This window comes from Podarcis gaigeae, assembly GCF_964106915.1.
Source record: "Podarcis gaigeae genome assembly, chromosome: 2".
Lineage (NCBI taxonomy): Eukaryota > Metazoa > Chordata > Lepidosauria > Squamata > Lacertidae > Podarcis > Podarcis gaigeae.
Window position 1 is genome coordinate 49,478,506 of NC_139679.1, and position 17,961 is coordinate 49,496,466.

General features: G+C 41.4%; 1 protein-coding gene across 4 annotated transcripts in view; it reads right to left on the reverse strand.

Annotated features, from left to right (window-relative positions):
- The window catches only part of LOC310834720 (rho GTPase-activating protein 7-like), a 100,497-nt gene that overhangs the window by 18,355 nt on the left and 64,181 nt on the right, over positions 1 to 17,961 (reverse strand). For 3 of the 4 annotated variants that reach the window (XM_083718879.1, XM_083718877.1, XM_083718878.1), the window contains exons 2-3: positions 1,479 to 1,550; positions 91 to 172 (exon numbers count right to left, since the gene is read on the reverse strand). In XM_083718879.1, coding sequence (XP_083575005.1) covers positions 91 to 172; positions 1,479 to 1,550 — 154 coding nt within the window. Of the gene's footprint in view, positions 1 to 90; positions 173 to 1,478; positions 1,551 to 8,905; positions 9,237 to 17,961 lie in introns of those variants that run through there. The other variant, XM_083718880.1, reaches the window with a different exon arrangement.

Here is a 17,961-nt window from a genome sequence, read left to right on the forward strand (position 1 = left end):
AGGAAACTAGTAAGATACACCCATTGACTTAGTTAAAGCCTCAGGTTGTCAATCTAAATACACATCTATTTAATTCAGAGCAAAGTTTACCTGTATAGGGATTCTATTGCATCTTGGTCTAAAAACTCATGATCTTTTCTGACAGTTTTGATGTCAATAGGAAACTGCATATCTACAAAACAGAGTTCACAATGGTAAATGATTATTATTTTTTTGAGAGGGGGATTAATTTCACAAGTTCTTAAATCAGCTCAAAAACAAACTCCCCACTTCTGTAAATCAAGAAAATATTTAATAAAAATAGGGGGGGAAACAACAAACAAACTCCCCAAGTAGTGGTTTTTTATAATGACATCAGCTAGACTCAAAATGGTCTCATTCTCTGCAAGGAATAAAGCATAAATTTATAAATGAACACACCATCAGCTTGCCAGCTGATAGGATTCATTTTTAATCAAAAAAGTTTCAAAATCTTCTATGAAGGAAATAAACACTGGCCTAGCAAACTATGGCTTACCAAGACAGCAGAAATGTACTAGCTCCCAGAGAGGACCTTGCACACACTTTGTGCCTACCTTGCCCTTTTAGCTAGACATGGCTGTTAAAAAACAAGAAGCAACCTCAGCTGCAGCTTGTGGTTGAGGAGGAGAGAGCTTAACCACATGCCTGGATTCAGACAACATGCTAAGTCAACACTTAGCTAAAGTGACCACAGAGGTGCAAAGTAGGTGCAATCTCCTCCCCAGCATCCGCGCTAATCTGTTATTATGCTTAGCGTTACCTACAAACATAGCCACTTATTATTAGATGCTCAATCTCTATCTCCATTGTCTACTCAGAGATAGGAACAAGCAGATAATGCAAAACAGACTCATAACATTGTCAAGAGTCTGTCAATAAGTTCATTTCTAGATCATTTTATATTTTGATTTTTAAAAAACCTCAAAGCATTTCACAACCTACATTAAAAAATCAAATAAAACAGTCCAGAAGGAAACATTACAGAAGAAAGTCAAATATAAAACGCACATTTAAAACAGCATAATTAGCAGATAATAAAATGTTTTATGTTCCAATTGCCCACTGCACACAAATAAACTTGAATAAGCTTGCATTGATAAGAGCATAAGACAAGCCTGCTGGATCAAGCCAATGGCCCAGCATCATCTTCTCTCAGAAGCCAACCAGTTTGCTTGTGGGAAGCCTGCAAGTTGGACATGAGCACAGCAGCCCTTAGCCCACTTGCAATTCCCAGCAACTGGCATTCAGAGGCATAATGCCTCTGACAATGGAGGGTAGAACATAGCCACCACGGCTATGTTGCCATTGATGGCCTTGTCATCCATGAATTTGTTAGATATTTCTCTATAACTGACTGCATTTTGGACCACAAGCTTTTCTGTTTATAAAGGGAAGGAACATATTGCCAAGACTTTTCAATTATTCTGCATCTCAGAACGCCATGGGTGAAGTAGTACCTTCAAACATCTGAGCATATTGGGGGAAGCCAGCAGCTTTCAGCCAATCACAGGCTTCTTTGGCCTCAATTTCTGCAATTAAAAAACAAACAAAAAAAGAACACAAATTAAGTTTTGTTTTCCAATACTGAGCAAAAAAACCAACCCATTGTTAAGCTATGCTACTATCTTTAAAGCAACCCGTTTTCTTTCCTCCCTACCTTTTAATATATTACAGACAATCCTCGTTTTGTGTACCAGATCCCCAGGTGTGTCGGCAGAGTGCAGTCTACTCTGCCCCTTTTCATGCCGTTTTTATGACATTTTGGGGATACTTCTGGGTTTGGCATACATCATTTGGACTCGCCTAAACCAGGGGTTGCCTGTACTCTTCATACACATACCTTATTCTGAGTATCCAAGCACACAACAGATGCCTTTGACATGCAGTTGCGTCTAAGCTGGTGGCATTGAGTATAATAGCTTTACTTACGCAGTGCCCCTAGTGATTTTCCTGCTCAGATGCATCTTTTGTATAGTCAGAACAATACTTTTGTCTAAACACTGAGAAATTATTTGTGAGGCACACTTTCTGCATTTGAGAAATGATGATTTGAAAACAAGGCTAATGCCTCGTGTGCGCCGAGAAATGCTTGTTGCTTTAGAGTGTACAACTAGGCGCTCTGCTGGCTTGGAAGGTGTTCTGTGGTTCTCCATATGGTCCACCTATTTCCTCAAGTATTTTACTATTTGTTTTACAGCTCACTATCTATAACACCTGGCATCTAGTTCACAAAAACAGATGTCAGGAACTAAAAACTAATGACTTATTTTGTGGCAATTAATAAAAATCCTGTGGCTAACAGTATAACATTCCCACAGGAAAAAGGAAAAACACAACTTTGCAGAACTACAGAACATTCACCAGATGCCTTAAAAATGTAAACATATTTAATATACTTCTGGAAGAGCATAAGCCATCAGTCTCCAAAGTGAACCAATATTGCAAGTTACTGTGTCTCTTCTTAAGGAAGACCCCAGGCTGTTCTCTCCTCTAGTCCAGTTCATGTTGTAGCCCTCATATGGCCACCCAAGGTCTTCTGACTGCTGACTGAAAAGGATCCCTACACACACACACACCAGCTGGCAAAGCTTTCCTGATGGAATGCATTATTACTAATTTATAGTGTAAAGGTAAAGGTAAAGGGACCCCTGACCATTAGGTCCAGTCGTGGCCTATTCTGGGGTTGCGGCGCTTATCTCACTTTATTGGCTGAGGGAGCCAGTGTACAGCTTCCAGGTCATGTGGCTAGCATGACTAAGCTGCTTCTGGCGAACCAGAGCAGCGCACGGAAATGCCGTTTACCTTCCCACCGGAGCGGTACCTATTTATCTACTTGCATTTTGTCGTGTTTTCGAACTGCTAGGTTGGCAGGAGCAGGGACCGAGCAACGGGAGCTCACCCTGTTGCGGGGATTCGAACCGCTGACCTTCTGATCGGCAAGTCCTAGGCTCTGTGGTTTAACCCACAGTGCCACCAATTAATTAGTGTCCCAATTAATAGTGTACCTTTCCTCAAAATAGTCATCATTAAGTTATCAGCTTAGAGAAAAGAGTATGAAAAAATATTTCCAGAGTCTCACAAGTTTTGCTTTGTATCTTATCAAGCAAATTTTCAGTCTCTCATAATAATAATAATAATAATAATAATAATAATATTGTCCTAGTTCCACACTGATGATTAACCAACTTTTATTGGTATATGCAATTCCAAAACAATATTATGGAGAACACCTTTCCTTTACAAAAATGATTTTAAGTCTAAGGCAGGTAAACTATTAAGAAAGATGTGTGGAATGTAGAAGCAGGAGCTTTACATGGGACTAGCTACCGTAAGTACCAAGTATTCAATGAACAAGCTACCTTGCTCAAAATTTTGCGCTTCCAGCACATCAACAAGGGGCTGAAGGCTTGAGACCAGCCACATGGAGCACCACTATGCCACACATACTGAAATTTATAAAGAGCCAGGGATATTTCACTTGGCATGAACACCCTAAATCAGCAAGTCAGCAAAGTCTGTTTTCATAAACAGACATGTTGACAGTCATATTTCCCATACATGCCACCAACAGAGAGAAAATTATGTGGCAAGCCCTAGGTTTTTTTTGTGAAAAGCTACTTAAAAGAAGCTTGTTTAGCAGGAGACAGATTCAAATTGGGCAACTTATTTTATGTAGCTCATTCCAGGGCTGCCTTTTCAAAGAATGCTCCAGTATCAGTCTTTTTATTTTCTAGTTTCCATTGAGTGGCATTTGCTAAAGGAAAAAAGGATGACAGGGCTTTAAATATATTTTATGGAACTAATGGCATATAGCGCAAGATTCCAGAGCCAGCTCTGACATGACCCCCTACTCTTTGTATGTAACACATTTCCTGGCTTTCTAAACATTTGAACGGTTGAATGTTTCCACTTCCTGCAGGTCTCATTACTCAAAGATTAAAGAACAAGCAGAAGTTCAAAATGAATTGTTCTTCCTTAATAAAGCTATCACTGCTAGATCCTTTTGAGAAATTATACAAACATGTGTTATGAATTCTGGTTAATTTTTCATTCTTAGCGCTATACAAGACAAATACTTTATAAAGGATGCTACCAGGTCAGATCAGTCTGTGCCTGAGAAAACAGGAAGAATGTGCTATTAATTTTCTTCAGTGCTGAGCCAAAGATACCAAATCTTCCTTAAGCAACATTTACAACTATCACTGAAGAAAATTAAGCTAACTTCCCCTTAGGTATGAAGCAAACTAAAGTAAAACTGATTAGCATAATCTAGCATGCTTCCATTCCAGTTATTTCAATAGCATATCCACTTCTAATTGCATGCATCATTGTGATTACTGTGAAAATACATTAAACACACAAGCAGAAAGTAATCACGTAGCAGCCAGAAGAATGAAAATCAAACTTTATTTTATAGAAATGCAAGTAGGAATAATGCCTGTCCTTTACCATTGTCTAACATATTTGAGCATTGGTTACTTTTGATATTTGTGCTTTGTTACAATGCTTTATTACTGAAATTTTTTTAAAAAATAAAAAATAAATAAAAACTAATATTCCAAGTACTTCGTTTTAACAATCTAAACTGGTAAAGGTAAAGGTAAAGGTACCCCTGCCCGTACGGGCCAGTCTTGCCAGACTCTGGGGTTGGTGCGCCCATCTCACTCAAGAGGCCGGGGGCCAGCGCTGTCCGGAGACACTTCCGGGTCACATGGCCAGCGTGACATTGCTGCTCTGGCGAGCCAGAGCTGCACACGGAAACGCCGTTTACCTTCCCGCTGGTAAGCGGTCCCTATTTATCTACTTGCACCCGGAGGTGCTTTCGAACTGCTAGGTTGGCAGGCGCTGGGACCGAGCAGCGGGAGCGCACCCCGCCGCAGGGATTCGAACCGCCGACCTTTCGATCGGCAAGTCCTAGGTGCTGAGGCTTTAACCCACAGCGCCACCTGCGTCCCATATCTAAACTGGTACTTACTTCTAAAAGACCCTTGTTTAAAGCTACAGAATATAAAAATGTCTCGCTGACAGTAAACATATATTCAAACACTAAGTAATTCATTTTTAACTATCTTTGGTGGTTAGAGGAGGAAATGTCATTCTACTGACATCTGATTTAAGTTTATCACCTAGCCACCTCTTTCAGCTTTATATCTTATACACAGTTTTTAAGCTTAGATGCAAATGAGAACCAATTATATGCATAAACTATGTTTGAATTTCACAACAATCATATCTGATGCACAACCACCATTTCCAGCTTCCCATGTCGTGGGACAGTGGAGACCTGAAAGAGCTGAGTAAATCTCAAACATTTAGTTCCACATTAAGATTTCAAAATGCCCATACATGTCTCAAAAGCAGAATGTTTCTCTTCTACTGTTCTTTGTTGCTTTACATCTTGATTATTGCATTCACATGAAAATGATACTGGCATATTAATTGAATGTTAATTCCAATCAAAAGTATATCATTAGCTTATGGTATTTCTATGCCCCTCTGTGTCTGGTGTGCATAAAAACTGTTAGCACAATATGTAAGCAAAAGGGTTTGGCTCCAAAATTTGCTGGCACTGGTAGCAGCATCACCTGGTGGAGTTCTGCTCAGGATGCTCCTGCCAGGAGAAAACAGTGATGGGAGTATTTCCATTGAATCCCACTTCCTCCTATAACCCCCAGTGCCACCTCTCATGCTATTGCATAGAATCCCCCAACCCCTACAGATCATATTTTCAGTGGGGCATAAGAGCTGTAAGGGTGGGGGGAGGGGAATAAACAAATGTTGTTTCACTCCCTATTCCATCAGCAGGATTATTCTACTAGATCACAAGCCTTTCCAATCAAAGTCTAGATCTAGCTAAATTAAAATACAATTACAATAAAAATACAAACACACCACAGATAATGGCAAATTAGACAGTCATGACCTCAAAACCTTAAAAAGGTCCTAAACTACCTATTTAAACCTTGGGAAATAAATGTTTTTGCCTAGTGCCAAAATAAATACAAAGCGGGCATCAGGGAAGCCTCAATGGGGATAGCATTTCACAACCAGGGTGGTCAAATAGAAGGCCCTTCTGTCTCCTAGCCACTTACGGGACCTCACTTGGCAGTGACACTTGGAGAAGGTTACTAATAATCACCTCAAGGTCCAGGAAGGAACATATGGGAGGTAACCTGGCTAAAAGCAATAAACAAAGGTAGAAGTCCAATCCCAGTTAACAATCTTGCAGCCCTATTTTAGACTAACTGAAGTTTCCATAGAGTTTTACAGGTAGCTGCATGTACAACACCACATTGCAACAATCTAAACATTTTTTTATAGAACTGGCACTACAATCCTATGTTTTACCATTGGAACAAGACTCCCAGCTTTGAAAAAAAATACATTATGATAGTTTTGCTCCCATTGCTACTTATACCAATACTTTTAGGTTTTCACTTTTGCATACTAATGTCATTGTGCAACAAAACAAAAAGCCTAACACAATTAAAAATAAAACAAAATATTGTGTTTGCTAGTTCTGAAGAATAAAAAGCAAACTGCCCCAGAACTAAACTAATATTTTTGCCTCCTACTCCTCCTGTTCTTGGAAACTTAACTCTATTGTTCTTCCTCCAACGTCCTCCATCTGCTCCAGAACCAGTCAATATGCATGGGATCTATCTGCCTGACAGCTGCAACAGCCAGATGTCACACACTGAAATGCACATTACCTATAAAACCAGAGTTTATCCCATCAGCAACTGGTCAAGACCCTTTGTGCAGCCTTCTGTTGTATTGTTCTTGTTCTTGGCTGTGTATGCAGCTGGGGAGTTAACAGTAAGGCAAGGACATGCTGCATATTAATTTTATTAGTCCTTCCAATAAAGCACCTATTCCCAAAAATAAATGTTTTCACATACTGTTCTCAGACAGATAAGCTTATTTTATTTTATTGCATATATGTCTCTATGAAAATCATAATAAAGTTGAATGAACCTAAACCAACTATCCTTTGGATGCCACATCATGCCTTAATGAAGTATTTCTTCATTTAAATCTATGCTCAGACTATCATAGAATGGTCTGGTTCAAATTTAATGCTAAGTCAAACTAGGACTTAGAAGGGGCAAGTGTGTGGGTACTAAGGGAGAAAATTGCTGCCACTCTGCTCCTCCCCTGGCCTTGCATACACAGCAGTGGCCGGGAGGAGTGAAGCAGCAGCAAGTTTCCTCCTGGATAGCCACATACACATATCAGAATAGTAAGGTAAAATTGAAAAGTCTTTTGCAAGTACTGCATAACTAAGAAGTCATCTTTTCAGATAGAGCAGTGGTTCCCAATTTGCTAATTACTGAGGACCCCTTATTTTTCAAAAGCTAAGCCACGGACCCTCTACTTTTGAAAATTTTGACAACTATGGTAGCTACTTCTGCAAAGCAATTTTTTAAACAAAACGCCGGGTTGCCCCTAATAAGCAAAAGATTTTAGGTATGCTAAAAAACATGGCTGAGCGATTATCTGGTTTTCAACATCATGATATATCAGCAGTTAAACATCATTATATTCTGATATATCCCAATGTCTGAAAATGGAGATCAGGCATGGGGATGAGGGAAGGAACAACCACAGGGATTGGATGGGTGGGGGAAGGAGACAAAGCGGTGGCAGCCAGTGCCTTGGAATTGGCTGCCCCTGCTCTTCCTCACTCAATGAGTGATATATTGCTGGGTCAAAATCATTATTGCGGTGTGAATTCGAAACCAATTTTGGCCAATATATTTTAAAAACGCACAGTGCTAAAACATACCATAAAACTTGTGATATTACCATGCAAAAATGACCAAAAAAATAGTTGGGGGAGGCAAGGGATGGGGCCACAGAGCCCCTGGGTGTATTCTGCAAACTCCCATGGGAACCACTGGGAACCACTGAGATAGAGGGTACCAGAATATATGGTCTAGAATAGGAGGTCTTCTCTTCAGTCTCACCCTCCGTGTACAAAATTGCAAGTTGCAGCACTTCATTCTGCTAATATCAAAGGTGCTGACTGGGAACTTACTAGCATCACTTCTGTCTCTATGGAGTGGGAACATCCCTCATGATATATCAGGCAACTACCTATTGCCTGAGTCACGTAGGTTTTATGAGATAGTTGTGTGAGAGTGAAGATTCAGCTTTAAATCAGTTCTATGGATCCTTTCCCAACTGTCTGAATTGCAAACAAGAGAACTAACCTTAAATGTTCCACCACTGCTGACCTACATTCTTCAGAGCTGAGTTAGGGCTGTTTAGAAGCCCAACAGTGGCAGATCAGTATTATTATTCTTTCACTTAAGTAGAAAACGATCTCACACGCTCAAAAGCTTCGCTCCAGGAAAGATAGCTAGCTAGCTTCTGCCAGCTTCCACACGTGACAAAACGGGGCACAGACGATGGATGTATTTTATGGCGAGGCACAATCTCTGCCGCATCACCATGCCCTTCCTCGATTGAGTTCGTATTTCGCAACACTTTTAACAGCATACATCTTTTCCTAAAACACGTTCTGCGGGTAACGTGCGTTATATTTACTGAAACTAGTATCTTACCCCGCCCCGCTGCAAAAAAAGGGGGTCGCGTTTCTGTTCAACACGCGCGCAAACAAACCTGTTCGTTCCCCAAACTTCAAATAACCCAGCCAACCCCAAGCGAAAAGCCAAGCTCGGCAACTATCCGACCAGACACAAAATCCTCCTCGAGTCTGGGAAAGCCTCTCGTCCCCCGCGGGCAAAACCCGCAGCCCCTTCCCGAGAAACAACCCCCTCCCCGTTGCGTGGCGCTCCTCGGTCGCCCCAAACTCCCGCTCTCCGTTCGAAGGCGCCTCGTTCGCCGCCAGAACTTCCCCCGAGGCGAAGCCACTTACGCGTGAGGATCATCCCGCCTCGGTCCTGAGCGCTGAGCGAAAACGGTGCAGCTTCAGTCTCCAGCTCACTTCATCGCCGCCGAAGGAAACCAGAGCGGGAGCCGGGAGCGTGACAGAGGCCGTGAAGGGCTTGCCGAAGGCACAGATCCCGCCCCGCCGCTGCGCAAGAGAGACGCTGCGCCCGCCGGCGCTACTGAGGCGAATGGAGCGAGGCGCTGCTGCCTCCACCCCGGCTCCACCCACCCCGCCGACTTCTCTGGGCGGCCGGCGAAGCGCTGAGGGAAGGAGGCGGCTGTCTCAGCCTCGCAGGCACCTGGCGACTTCCTCTCCTCGAGCGAGGGGCTGGGCTGGGCGGACAATAAGTAGGCACGGTCGCTGTGGTGGACGTGACTGACAGCGACGTGCCAGGAGGGCCTGAGGAGCTTATCTATATCAGTGCCTCGAGGTGTGTGAGGAACACAAGGATTTAATTTTCTGCATGAAAATACAGGGTGGGTGTGAGAAGACATAAGGATGCCCCCTTTCTGTTCCATCTTTGGGCAATAAGAAGCTTCCACAACAGCTTGCTGGATGAGGCCCATGACCCACCTAGTCCAGCAGTCTCAGGGTGGCCAACCAGAAACCTCTTCCCCTTGTCAATGAATAGCTGACTGCCCTGTTCTATTTTTGAGTTTGGTGGGGGACCCAGCCACTAACACAGGGAGGGAGGTCAGGGCAGCCAGACAGGATGGGCAGCAGGGATACAGAACTCTCAACCACCTCAGCCAGCTCAGGGAGGATGGGAGTAGCTTTCCACAACAAAGGGAAACTCAGGCTTATGTAAAGCAACCAAGGCCATTCTTGAATAGAGAAAAGGTGCTGTGCAACCAGAAGCAAAGCTTTTGGCACAGAAATTTGCAACAGCAAGGTAGCCACTGGGTGTGAACTGAGCCACTAGCAATGTCAGCTCCCTGCAACCATACCCATAATAATACGTATACCTCCTTCCTGTGTATTGTGTATTTTTAGATTGTGAGCCTGAGGACAGGGACACTCTTAGCACTGATTTAATCACATAGCCCATCCTCTCACCTTGTTGCCTCCAGGTAACAGGGCTGTTGTGCCTTGGAAAGACTTCTGCCTATGACCTTCAGTAGCCAGTTGGGAGGAAGTTCTTTCCCTGTTCTTTTCTGAAAACCTCTAAAGAGTAAGATTCCATGGCCTGTCTTTTAGCTATTGCAGAGATATCCCTAGTTAGCAGCTTGAGTAAAATTGCATAAAATGGCATATGTAAGTTTGGAAATTTGTTTCCTTATTGGCACACGAATTGAATTTAGATTAGGAATTTATCAAGTATTGGGTCACCACAGTTCCAGAGCTCTTTTTATTACTCAAGAGAGCCTTTCACTCAATAAGCTTCCTAAAACCAGTTTGTCAGGTCAAGCATTTATTTATCCTATGCTTCAGTTAAGAAACTGAATTCACAAGAACAACAAGAGTCTTATGGCACCTTAAAGGCTAGCATGTTGATTATGGACTAATATTTTGTGGCCCAGAGTCCAATTCATCAGAGGCAGAAGGTACATTTCTTAAGGCTGCATATAAAACATTTAAAACACATGACTTTCCCCAAAGAATCCTGTGAACCCCTCACAGATGTACAAGTTATAACACCTGCAACAAACTACAATTCCCAGGCTTTGGGGAGGGGGAGCCATGTGCTTTAAATGTATGTAGCTTAAGGCTACAAAACCTTCTAATTAAGTAAAAACTAACAGATTAACAAAGAAACATTGGTACTTAGGAACAGTCTAGTACAGAAGAAAAAATGACCACCTGTCATCTATAGGTCCCAGCTAAAACTAGCCAAACATACCATTAAGGACCTACAGTCTAACCTGGACAATGACACTTCCTTTTCACAAGCTGTGGGTGATAGGTCACTTACAGCCCACTAACCCAAAATAGCTACTTACCAGCAATAAAAGACCACAAAACAAACACATACAGAGGAAACAGTACCTGCAACAAATCCATATGTCAAGTCAGGCAACAGGACATCATAATGAGACATCATAATGAGAGCAACAACATCACCTGCTTATCTTCCAATGTGATATATGTCATGTGTTAGAAATCTCCTTCTGCATTCTACATAATAAGTAAAAAAAGGCCAGTCCTTATGGAAAAGAATCCATAGGCATAAATGACATCAGAAATGGGAGTATTCAAAAATCAGTAGAAGTTTTCAGTCTTAACACTCTGCTGCATGAACAAAGGAATTTCAAAGGAAGGCTCCAATGTAAAACTGCTGAATTCATCAAGTAGTTAAATTCTGTTCATTTAGATATAAGCAGAGACAAATTGCGCATCTTATCTCTGTGCTTATTTTACATACATTCTAGATGTACTCTTCTTAAGTAGGGAGGGCAGAGGAAATTAAATGCAGTTTACACACACACACACACACACACACACACACACACACTCCACAGAAATGGTGAGGTATCTTAACGTCATAGCTAAAGCTCTGGATGACTCTAGTCAAGAGGAAGCACTTTTAAGATTCCACATTTAAAAGTAAGGCTACGGTACAATATTCACTTGCATTGGACTAAGTTTCATTGAAATCAGTGCAACTTACTTCTGCACAAACATAGCGGATTGTTTAGTTAGTCTTCCACCCAAGTAGTAAGATGGGCATGAAATGACACATGAAAGGAAAATTAAAAACAGAAATAAAAAAATGTGTGTGGGCGGGCATGTAAACTTGTGGGTATTTATACCACAACACCCACATCTTCAAAGAATCACTGCTTATCTAAAGTTGCAAAAGATACTCTGTGGGTAGTTCAACATAATGTTCAAAACATAAATCCACCCAGCATGCAAGCCGTCCCTATGAGAACACAAGCCAATGTTATACCAAATCTTCCGTCATACAACCCTTTTTTAAGTGAGATATTGCCATTATTGCCTGTAAATACCAGTTTGTATGCAAACAAACTGCATAATGGTGTATAGCTTTTTAGACAGTTGTTTAGCCACTTAAGCATAATGGAATTTACTTACAAATTAAATTTCACTTATTTCAGCCTGCCGTTAAGGGCTTGCATGCACTAGCTGTTTGGCAGTTCTCCAAATGATTCTATTTACACCCACTGAAAATTAATTGTCAAAGGCTGTTTTGCATAATGCAATTAGCTTCCATATGATCTCAGCTGTGTTTGAAAAACTTCAACTTCCTGCATCACTGAGCTGACTTACAAAAATACAGACACAATTCTGGGATATGATCAAGTATCTTATTCTACATTATGTAAGGTTAGTGTGTTATTTTGCACCTATGTTTTGCCAGGAGCTACATGTGGAAAATTGAGGTGTGTGTGTGTGTGTGTGTGTGTGTGTGTGAGAGAGAGAGAGAGAGAGAGAGAGAGAGAGAGAGAGAGAGAGAACCATTATCTGTTCCTATGAATATCCTATGCTTCACTCTAATCACAAAAATCCACCTACAGGTCACCCTTTTTCTATTAAAAATATGTCTTTAGAAAAATGTGTGAATTTCTTATCTGGCTCACCAAGTAAAACCCTCATAGCTTTCACATATTATCTATAATAATCTCACATTTGCCACTGAATGTGAACTTCAAAGAGTCAGAAAGGCCAGATCCTAAGCAATTGTACCTGTGGGATAGATATGCATATCCTATTCACACTTCATTTAGATGCATTTACATAAAACACTCTGCAAACAAGACTGCACATTCAGGAAGGGATTGCAACATCTTGGGGTCAAGGGTGGGGACAGGAAGAATCAGACAATCTGCTGGTTCCCAATTACAAAATGGCTGGGAATGAGAAGTAATGTGTTTTCCCAGTGCTGCCTTAACATGCTCAAACATGACAACCTTTTCATAGGCAGATACAGGAATAAATAACAACACAAAATTTGGGTGGTTTTATAAAAAGAATTAGAGAAATGCATGGACAATAAGGCTATGGGTGGGTACTAGCCATTTTGGTTATGTTCTACCCCTCCAAATACCAGTTGCCAGGAAAAGATTGCACTCAGGTCTTCCTGATGGGTTTCCTAAAGGCATCTGGTTGGCTACTGTGAGAAAAGGTTGCTGAGCCTGGTAGGCCTTTGGTCTGATCCCACAAGACACTTCTTATGCACTTAATTAGTGCCTATTATTATTATTATTATTACATTTTAAATTACTGCTGTTATGCCATTTGTTTTATTTGTATGATCATACTGCAATTTGCAAGATCACACTGTGGAGGTTGTTTTAATTTTAGTTTACTTTGTAACCTGCTTTGAGTGCACTAGTTTCAAAGGAAGCTTATAAATAAATTGTGGGATAAATAAATCAACAAAATGTTCACAGGCACTCAATAGTTCAAAGAGTGTGATCTCTTAAGAGCATATATGGTATCTCTGTACAGGTCCAAGGCTCTCTCATTTTTAAAAGGAAGATGCCTAAGCACAGTGTTAAGGTGTGGGGAAAGAAACACAAAGATTACTAGCATTCAAGTTCCCACTGTGTTGTAATCAGGTGTCCTAATTTAACTGGCTAGCTGGGATTAATAATATTTTTTTATTTTTTTTATATGGATTTTGTCTAGACAAAAATAGTTTGTGGTTTCATCAGTAGCAAACATCAGCATTTAGGATTGCTCAACTGTCAGGATGAATTTCAAGGATTTCCTATCATTCATTGCTGTAAGAGGAGTTGTGAATGGGTGGGGGATGTTCACAACTAGAATCCAAAAACATATATTCAGATAGGGTTGTCATATTTAAAAAAGTTCCAGAAAGTCGTTGAGTTGTTGTTGTTTTTTAGGGAGAAACCACTGAAACTGTTGACTTGACTTGCCTAAAATCAAGGACAAAGCATCACCTTTCGGAAATTCCCCCCGGAAATCAATTCCACCTTTGAAATCACAGTAATTTCTGGGAAGATCCAGATGTATGGCAGCCCTAATTCAGATGATCTCTTACCAGCGGAATTCCTATAAAATTGGGCTGAGGGGTGCAGAACTGTTGTGCTGGATGTCACTCGCTTTTATGAAGCATTTTTAATGCTATGCATTTAAGTCTATTTTAAAATGACGGTAGTTGTCCCAAGGGTAGCTAACATGGTGCCCTCCAGAGGTTGTGAACTACAGTTCCCATCATCCCAGCCCACTTCCCATGCTGACTGGGGCTGATGGGAGTTGTAGTCTATAGTATTTGGTGAACAGCATGTTGCCTAGCTCCCTTCAGATTTGAGGAAGAGCACAAGTGTGATTTAAGCACACACTGTATATTTATACCAAATGTTTATTCTCTTTTAGATTATATTTAAGGTAAAGTGGGGTTTGTTAAATATATAAACTGTCCCGTAGAGAGATTCCTACCTACCTAAATAGGACTGGCGATGCACCTACCCACACAGATGCTACAAGGTGCAAGTTTTTCAAGTGTTTGCTCACAGCACAGATGGCAAAGCCTCAACAAACAACAGCCCTGTATTTATCTGATCCATTCAGCAACCAGATTAGACTTGCTTCAAGTTTTCCCTTTACTTGCTTTGCTTTCCAAGCCCCATGATTCATATAGCACAATGCTACCTGAAGTTATGCACACCAGAATAGTCTTTAAAAGGACCAGCTATGTCAAAGTGATTAGCAAGTCACAGAAAAGGAGAGCGATAAGGTATTAGCTAAATTGTAATTTCCTAGAGTAGAATTTAAAACACACCTCTAGATCTTGCTAAGAAAAGGCAGAGGAACATAGGGAAAACTGAAAGGTTATAATTATTAGTTAAGAGAACTTAATAATTATGAGTTTGCTCATTTCTCAGATATTTGCTAAGCTGACTTGAAACAGAAGACAAAATATGTTAACATTGTAGCTTTTTGTTTGTATAATTGTTTCGTATAAATGACTGGCGTCTCCAAAACTTTTTCTCAACTGCTTAGTATTTTAGATTCTGTACGGTTTAGTGACAAGGTGGGACTAATTTCAACTTAGCTTTTAAACTGCCAATTCTAGTTATTTGCTAAACTGAAGTACAGTAATACAGATGTAATCATATACACCTGGGATCTCGAAATGCAGTCTAGTTTAGGGATTCTCCACACTACATGGAGTATCTGCGAAATGGAAGCAATCTTGGGGACAAATATACCCTTATTTGGTTATGAATTATCCTGCAAGTCATCTCAAAGCAGCTCACTTTAAACAAAATTCCCAAACTATTTAAAGATTATAAAATAATCTCTTAGGTCCTATGTAGGGCAGATGGGGACAATCCTAACTGCCAGATATGTTACAGCTGACACAATCAAGCCTGGACTCCACCTCCAGACTATTTTTTGAGGAAGAATATGCATTCCTTTTCCCAAGCCAGATTTTGGCTTACTCTGTCTTCTCCAAGGGACAAAGCTGGGTTGCCTAGCTTGCTTCATGTCCAATTTAAAAAGAAGATCAGACTAAGGGCTAGGTAGAATTAAAATGCAATTTTATTTTTTATCTATCATGTTTTTATGCTTTTATCCCGACCCTTCTCCCAAAGCAGGCAGGGCCAAACTTGGCCCTCCAGATGTTTTGGACTACAACTCCCACCATCCCTAGCTAACAAGACCAGTGGTAAAGGATGGTGGGAATAGTAGTTCCAAAATAGCTTGAGGGTCAGGTTTGGAGATGCCTGTCCCAAAGGATCCCAAGGCGGCAAACAAGCAATAAAACAATAAAAGGGCAATTAAAAACATCTTTAAAAACACCCTCAGTGCAGGTGCAGACTGTAAAAAATCCCAATACTGATGCAGCCGTTAACTGATGGACATGCGTAAGCCCTAGAAATCCCTACCCAGCCACTTCAGACACAATTGTTCAGAGTTGGCAGCTGGGTTCTTCTTGAAACTAAAACCTGCTTTTTCTCCTTTTCAAGTGGCAGTATATGTGCTTGCGGACAAAATGCAAATGGAGAACTGAGCTTTGTGTTCTGTAAACATTTGGGGGCCCATCACTTTATGGGGATAATATGTGGGACAGTAGACTTTGGCAATGGGGAACCAGTAGCCCTCCATATATTCTTGGACTACAACTCCTATTGTACCTGACCATTGGTCATGCTAGCTGGGGGCTGGAGGGCCACAGATTCCCCAACTGTAGTCCAACCTGAATATTTAGTAAATCAACTCAGATAGTGCCAATTGCTATAAGCCTCCAGTGACCTCCTTCCAAAAGGACACTAACTCTGTTGCAGTCTGTAAACTTTTCAACATTCAGAGAAGTCAGGTGGGTGTAATAATTGTGCACTGGTTGCATCAAGGAGCCATGTTTGCCAGGGTACACATTTTAAAATAATATTGGATCACTAATGTTTCAGAAAACTGGGTCCCTCTTCTCTTCCAAAATGCCACAGGTATGTCCCTTCTTATTCTTATTATTCTTCCTTTCATGTATTTTCTTCCTTTAATCTCCCCCTCTTTTTTTTAAGATAACTGCCCCTGAACTCTAATATCCTATACTTCAGAGGAAAGCAACTTGTAGAGTACACACATTCCAGAAAACTACACTAGCAATGCAAGACCGGCACTGTTCCAACAACTGGAGTCATTTGGAGCCAACCCCCTCCCACCCTCTACATATTTGAACTCTGATATCACTAGACTATTCCCTATGTAATCATGCCACCACCAGAAACCCTGCTTGCTCTCCCTTACCATGAATATTCAAAGGAACTGCTTGAGCTATAATTGTGGACACAAAGCAAAGTTTATAACTGCTAGAGTTAGTGAATTGTAGAAATGAATAAATGATAGAATTTAGATAATATTTGGAGTACTAAAGGGAAGATGCCAGGCCAGAGCCTCACCTGAGATAGAAGTCCTGAAGAATGAAAAAAGTTGCTTGAAACAAGCCATTAACTAAACTGGGACAGCTGGGACAGAAGCACAATAACCTGGTTGATGGAAACGATCAACCAGGTAGGAAGCTCTGCTGGTGAGGACAGGAAGTTGCCAAGGTGATGGGGAGGATGTGATGTCACGTTAGAAAAATACTGTCCTTTTAAAATCAGGTCTGGATAAGGTGGGCAAGCAGACAGATGGGGAGCTGCTGCTTGGAGCAGGAGTACATAGGAAGAAGAAAGGAAGTGGGCAGAACTCCATAAGCTGCTGTGAAGGGCAGAACCATCTTGTGCAGGCTGGGACAGATGCATAGAGAGGGTATGCAGGATGCCTTGGACTCTAACGTTGCACTGCTGTGGAAAACAAGCCCCTATTAACATGTAATGCTCCAAACTCTCTCCAAAGTAGACCAGGTGCAAATATGTGTACAATAAACCATATTTCTTAAAGACACTAGTCTCCACTTTGCCCTGATTTCCCAATGGAAACACAAATCTGGGTGAGCACCTGGACCCCCTGGGATCTTGCTACTGCTTGGTAGAGATTGGGGGTGGCGTACAGTCTGGGTAGCAACATTTTTAAAAGTGCACCTAGCTTTATGTTCTGGGCTCTTATCTATTCAGTGACCTCCATTGTAAATATATACAGTGGAACCTCTACTTACGACCACAATCTGTTCTGGAGGTCCAGAAGTCGAAATGGGTCGCTGGGAGAGGCGCCGTTGTGCGCAGGCAGCGATTGCCCGCTTCTGTGCATGTGCAAACAGTGGCAAACCCGCCGGTTACTTCCGGGTTTGCTGCGGACATTGGGTGAAATGGACACGAGCGGAGGCGGACGTAGGAAGAGGTTTGACTGTAATTCCCAGTTTAGCATTAGATGCATCTACTTCACGCTGTTCACCTCTCAACAAGGCATCTGTATCATAATGTTTTTTGTTTCGCCTGCCAAGCTCGTAGGGAGCATGTGTTGATGAGCAACTACAGAAATCCAGTAACAAAATAGGACTCATAAGCACTTTGGTCTTTGCCTCATTATGTATCCTAACAGAACAGAAATTATGCAAGAACACTCTCTCCCACCCACATCAGTGCCTAAGGGGCATTCTCAGCATCCTCTGGAACATGCCAACCTAGGGAGAGCCTGATCTAGGCTGTGATAACTTCTCCATTACATTA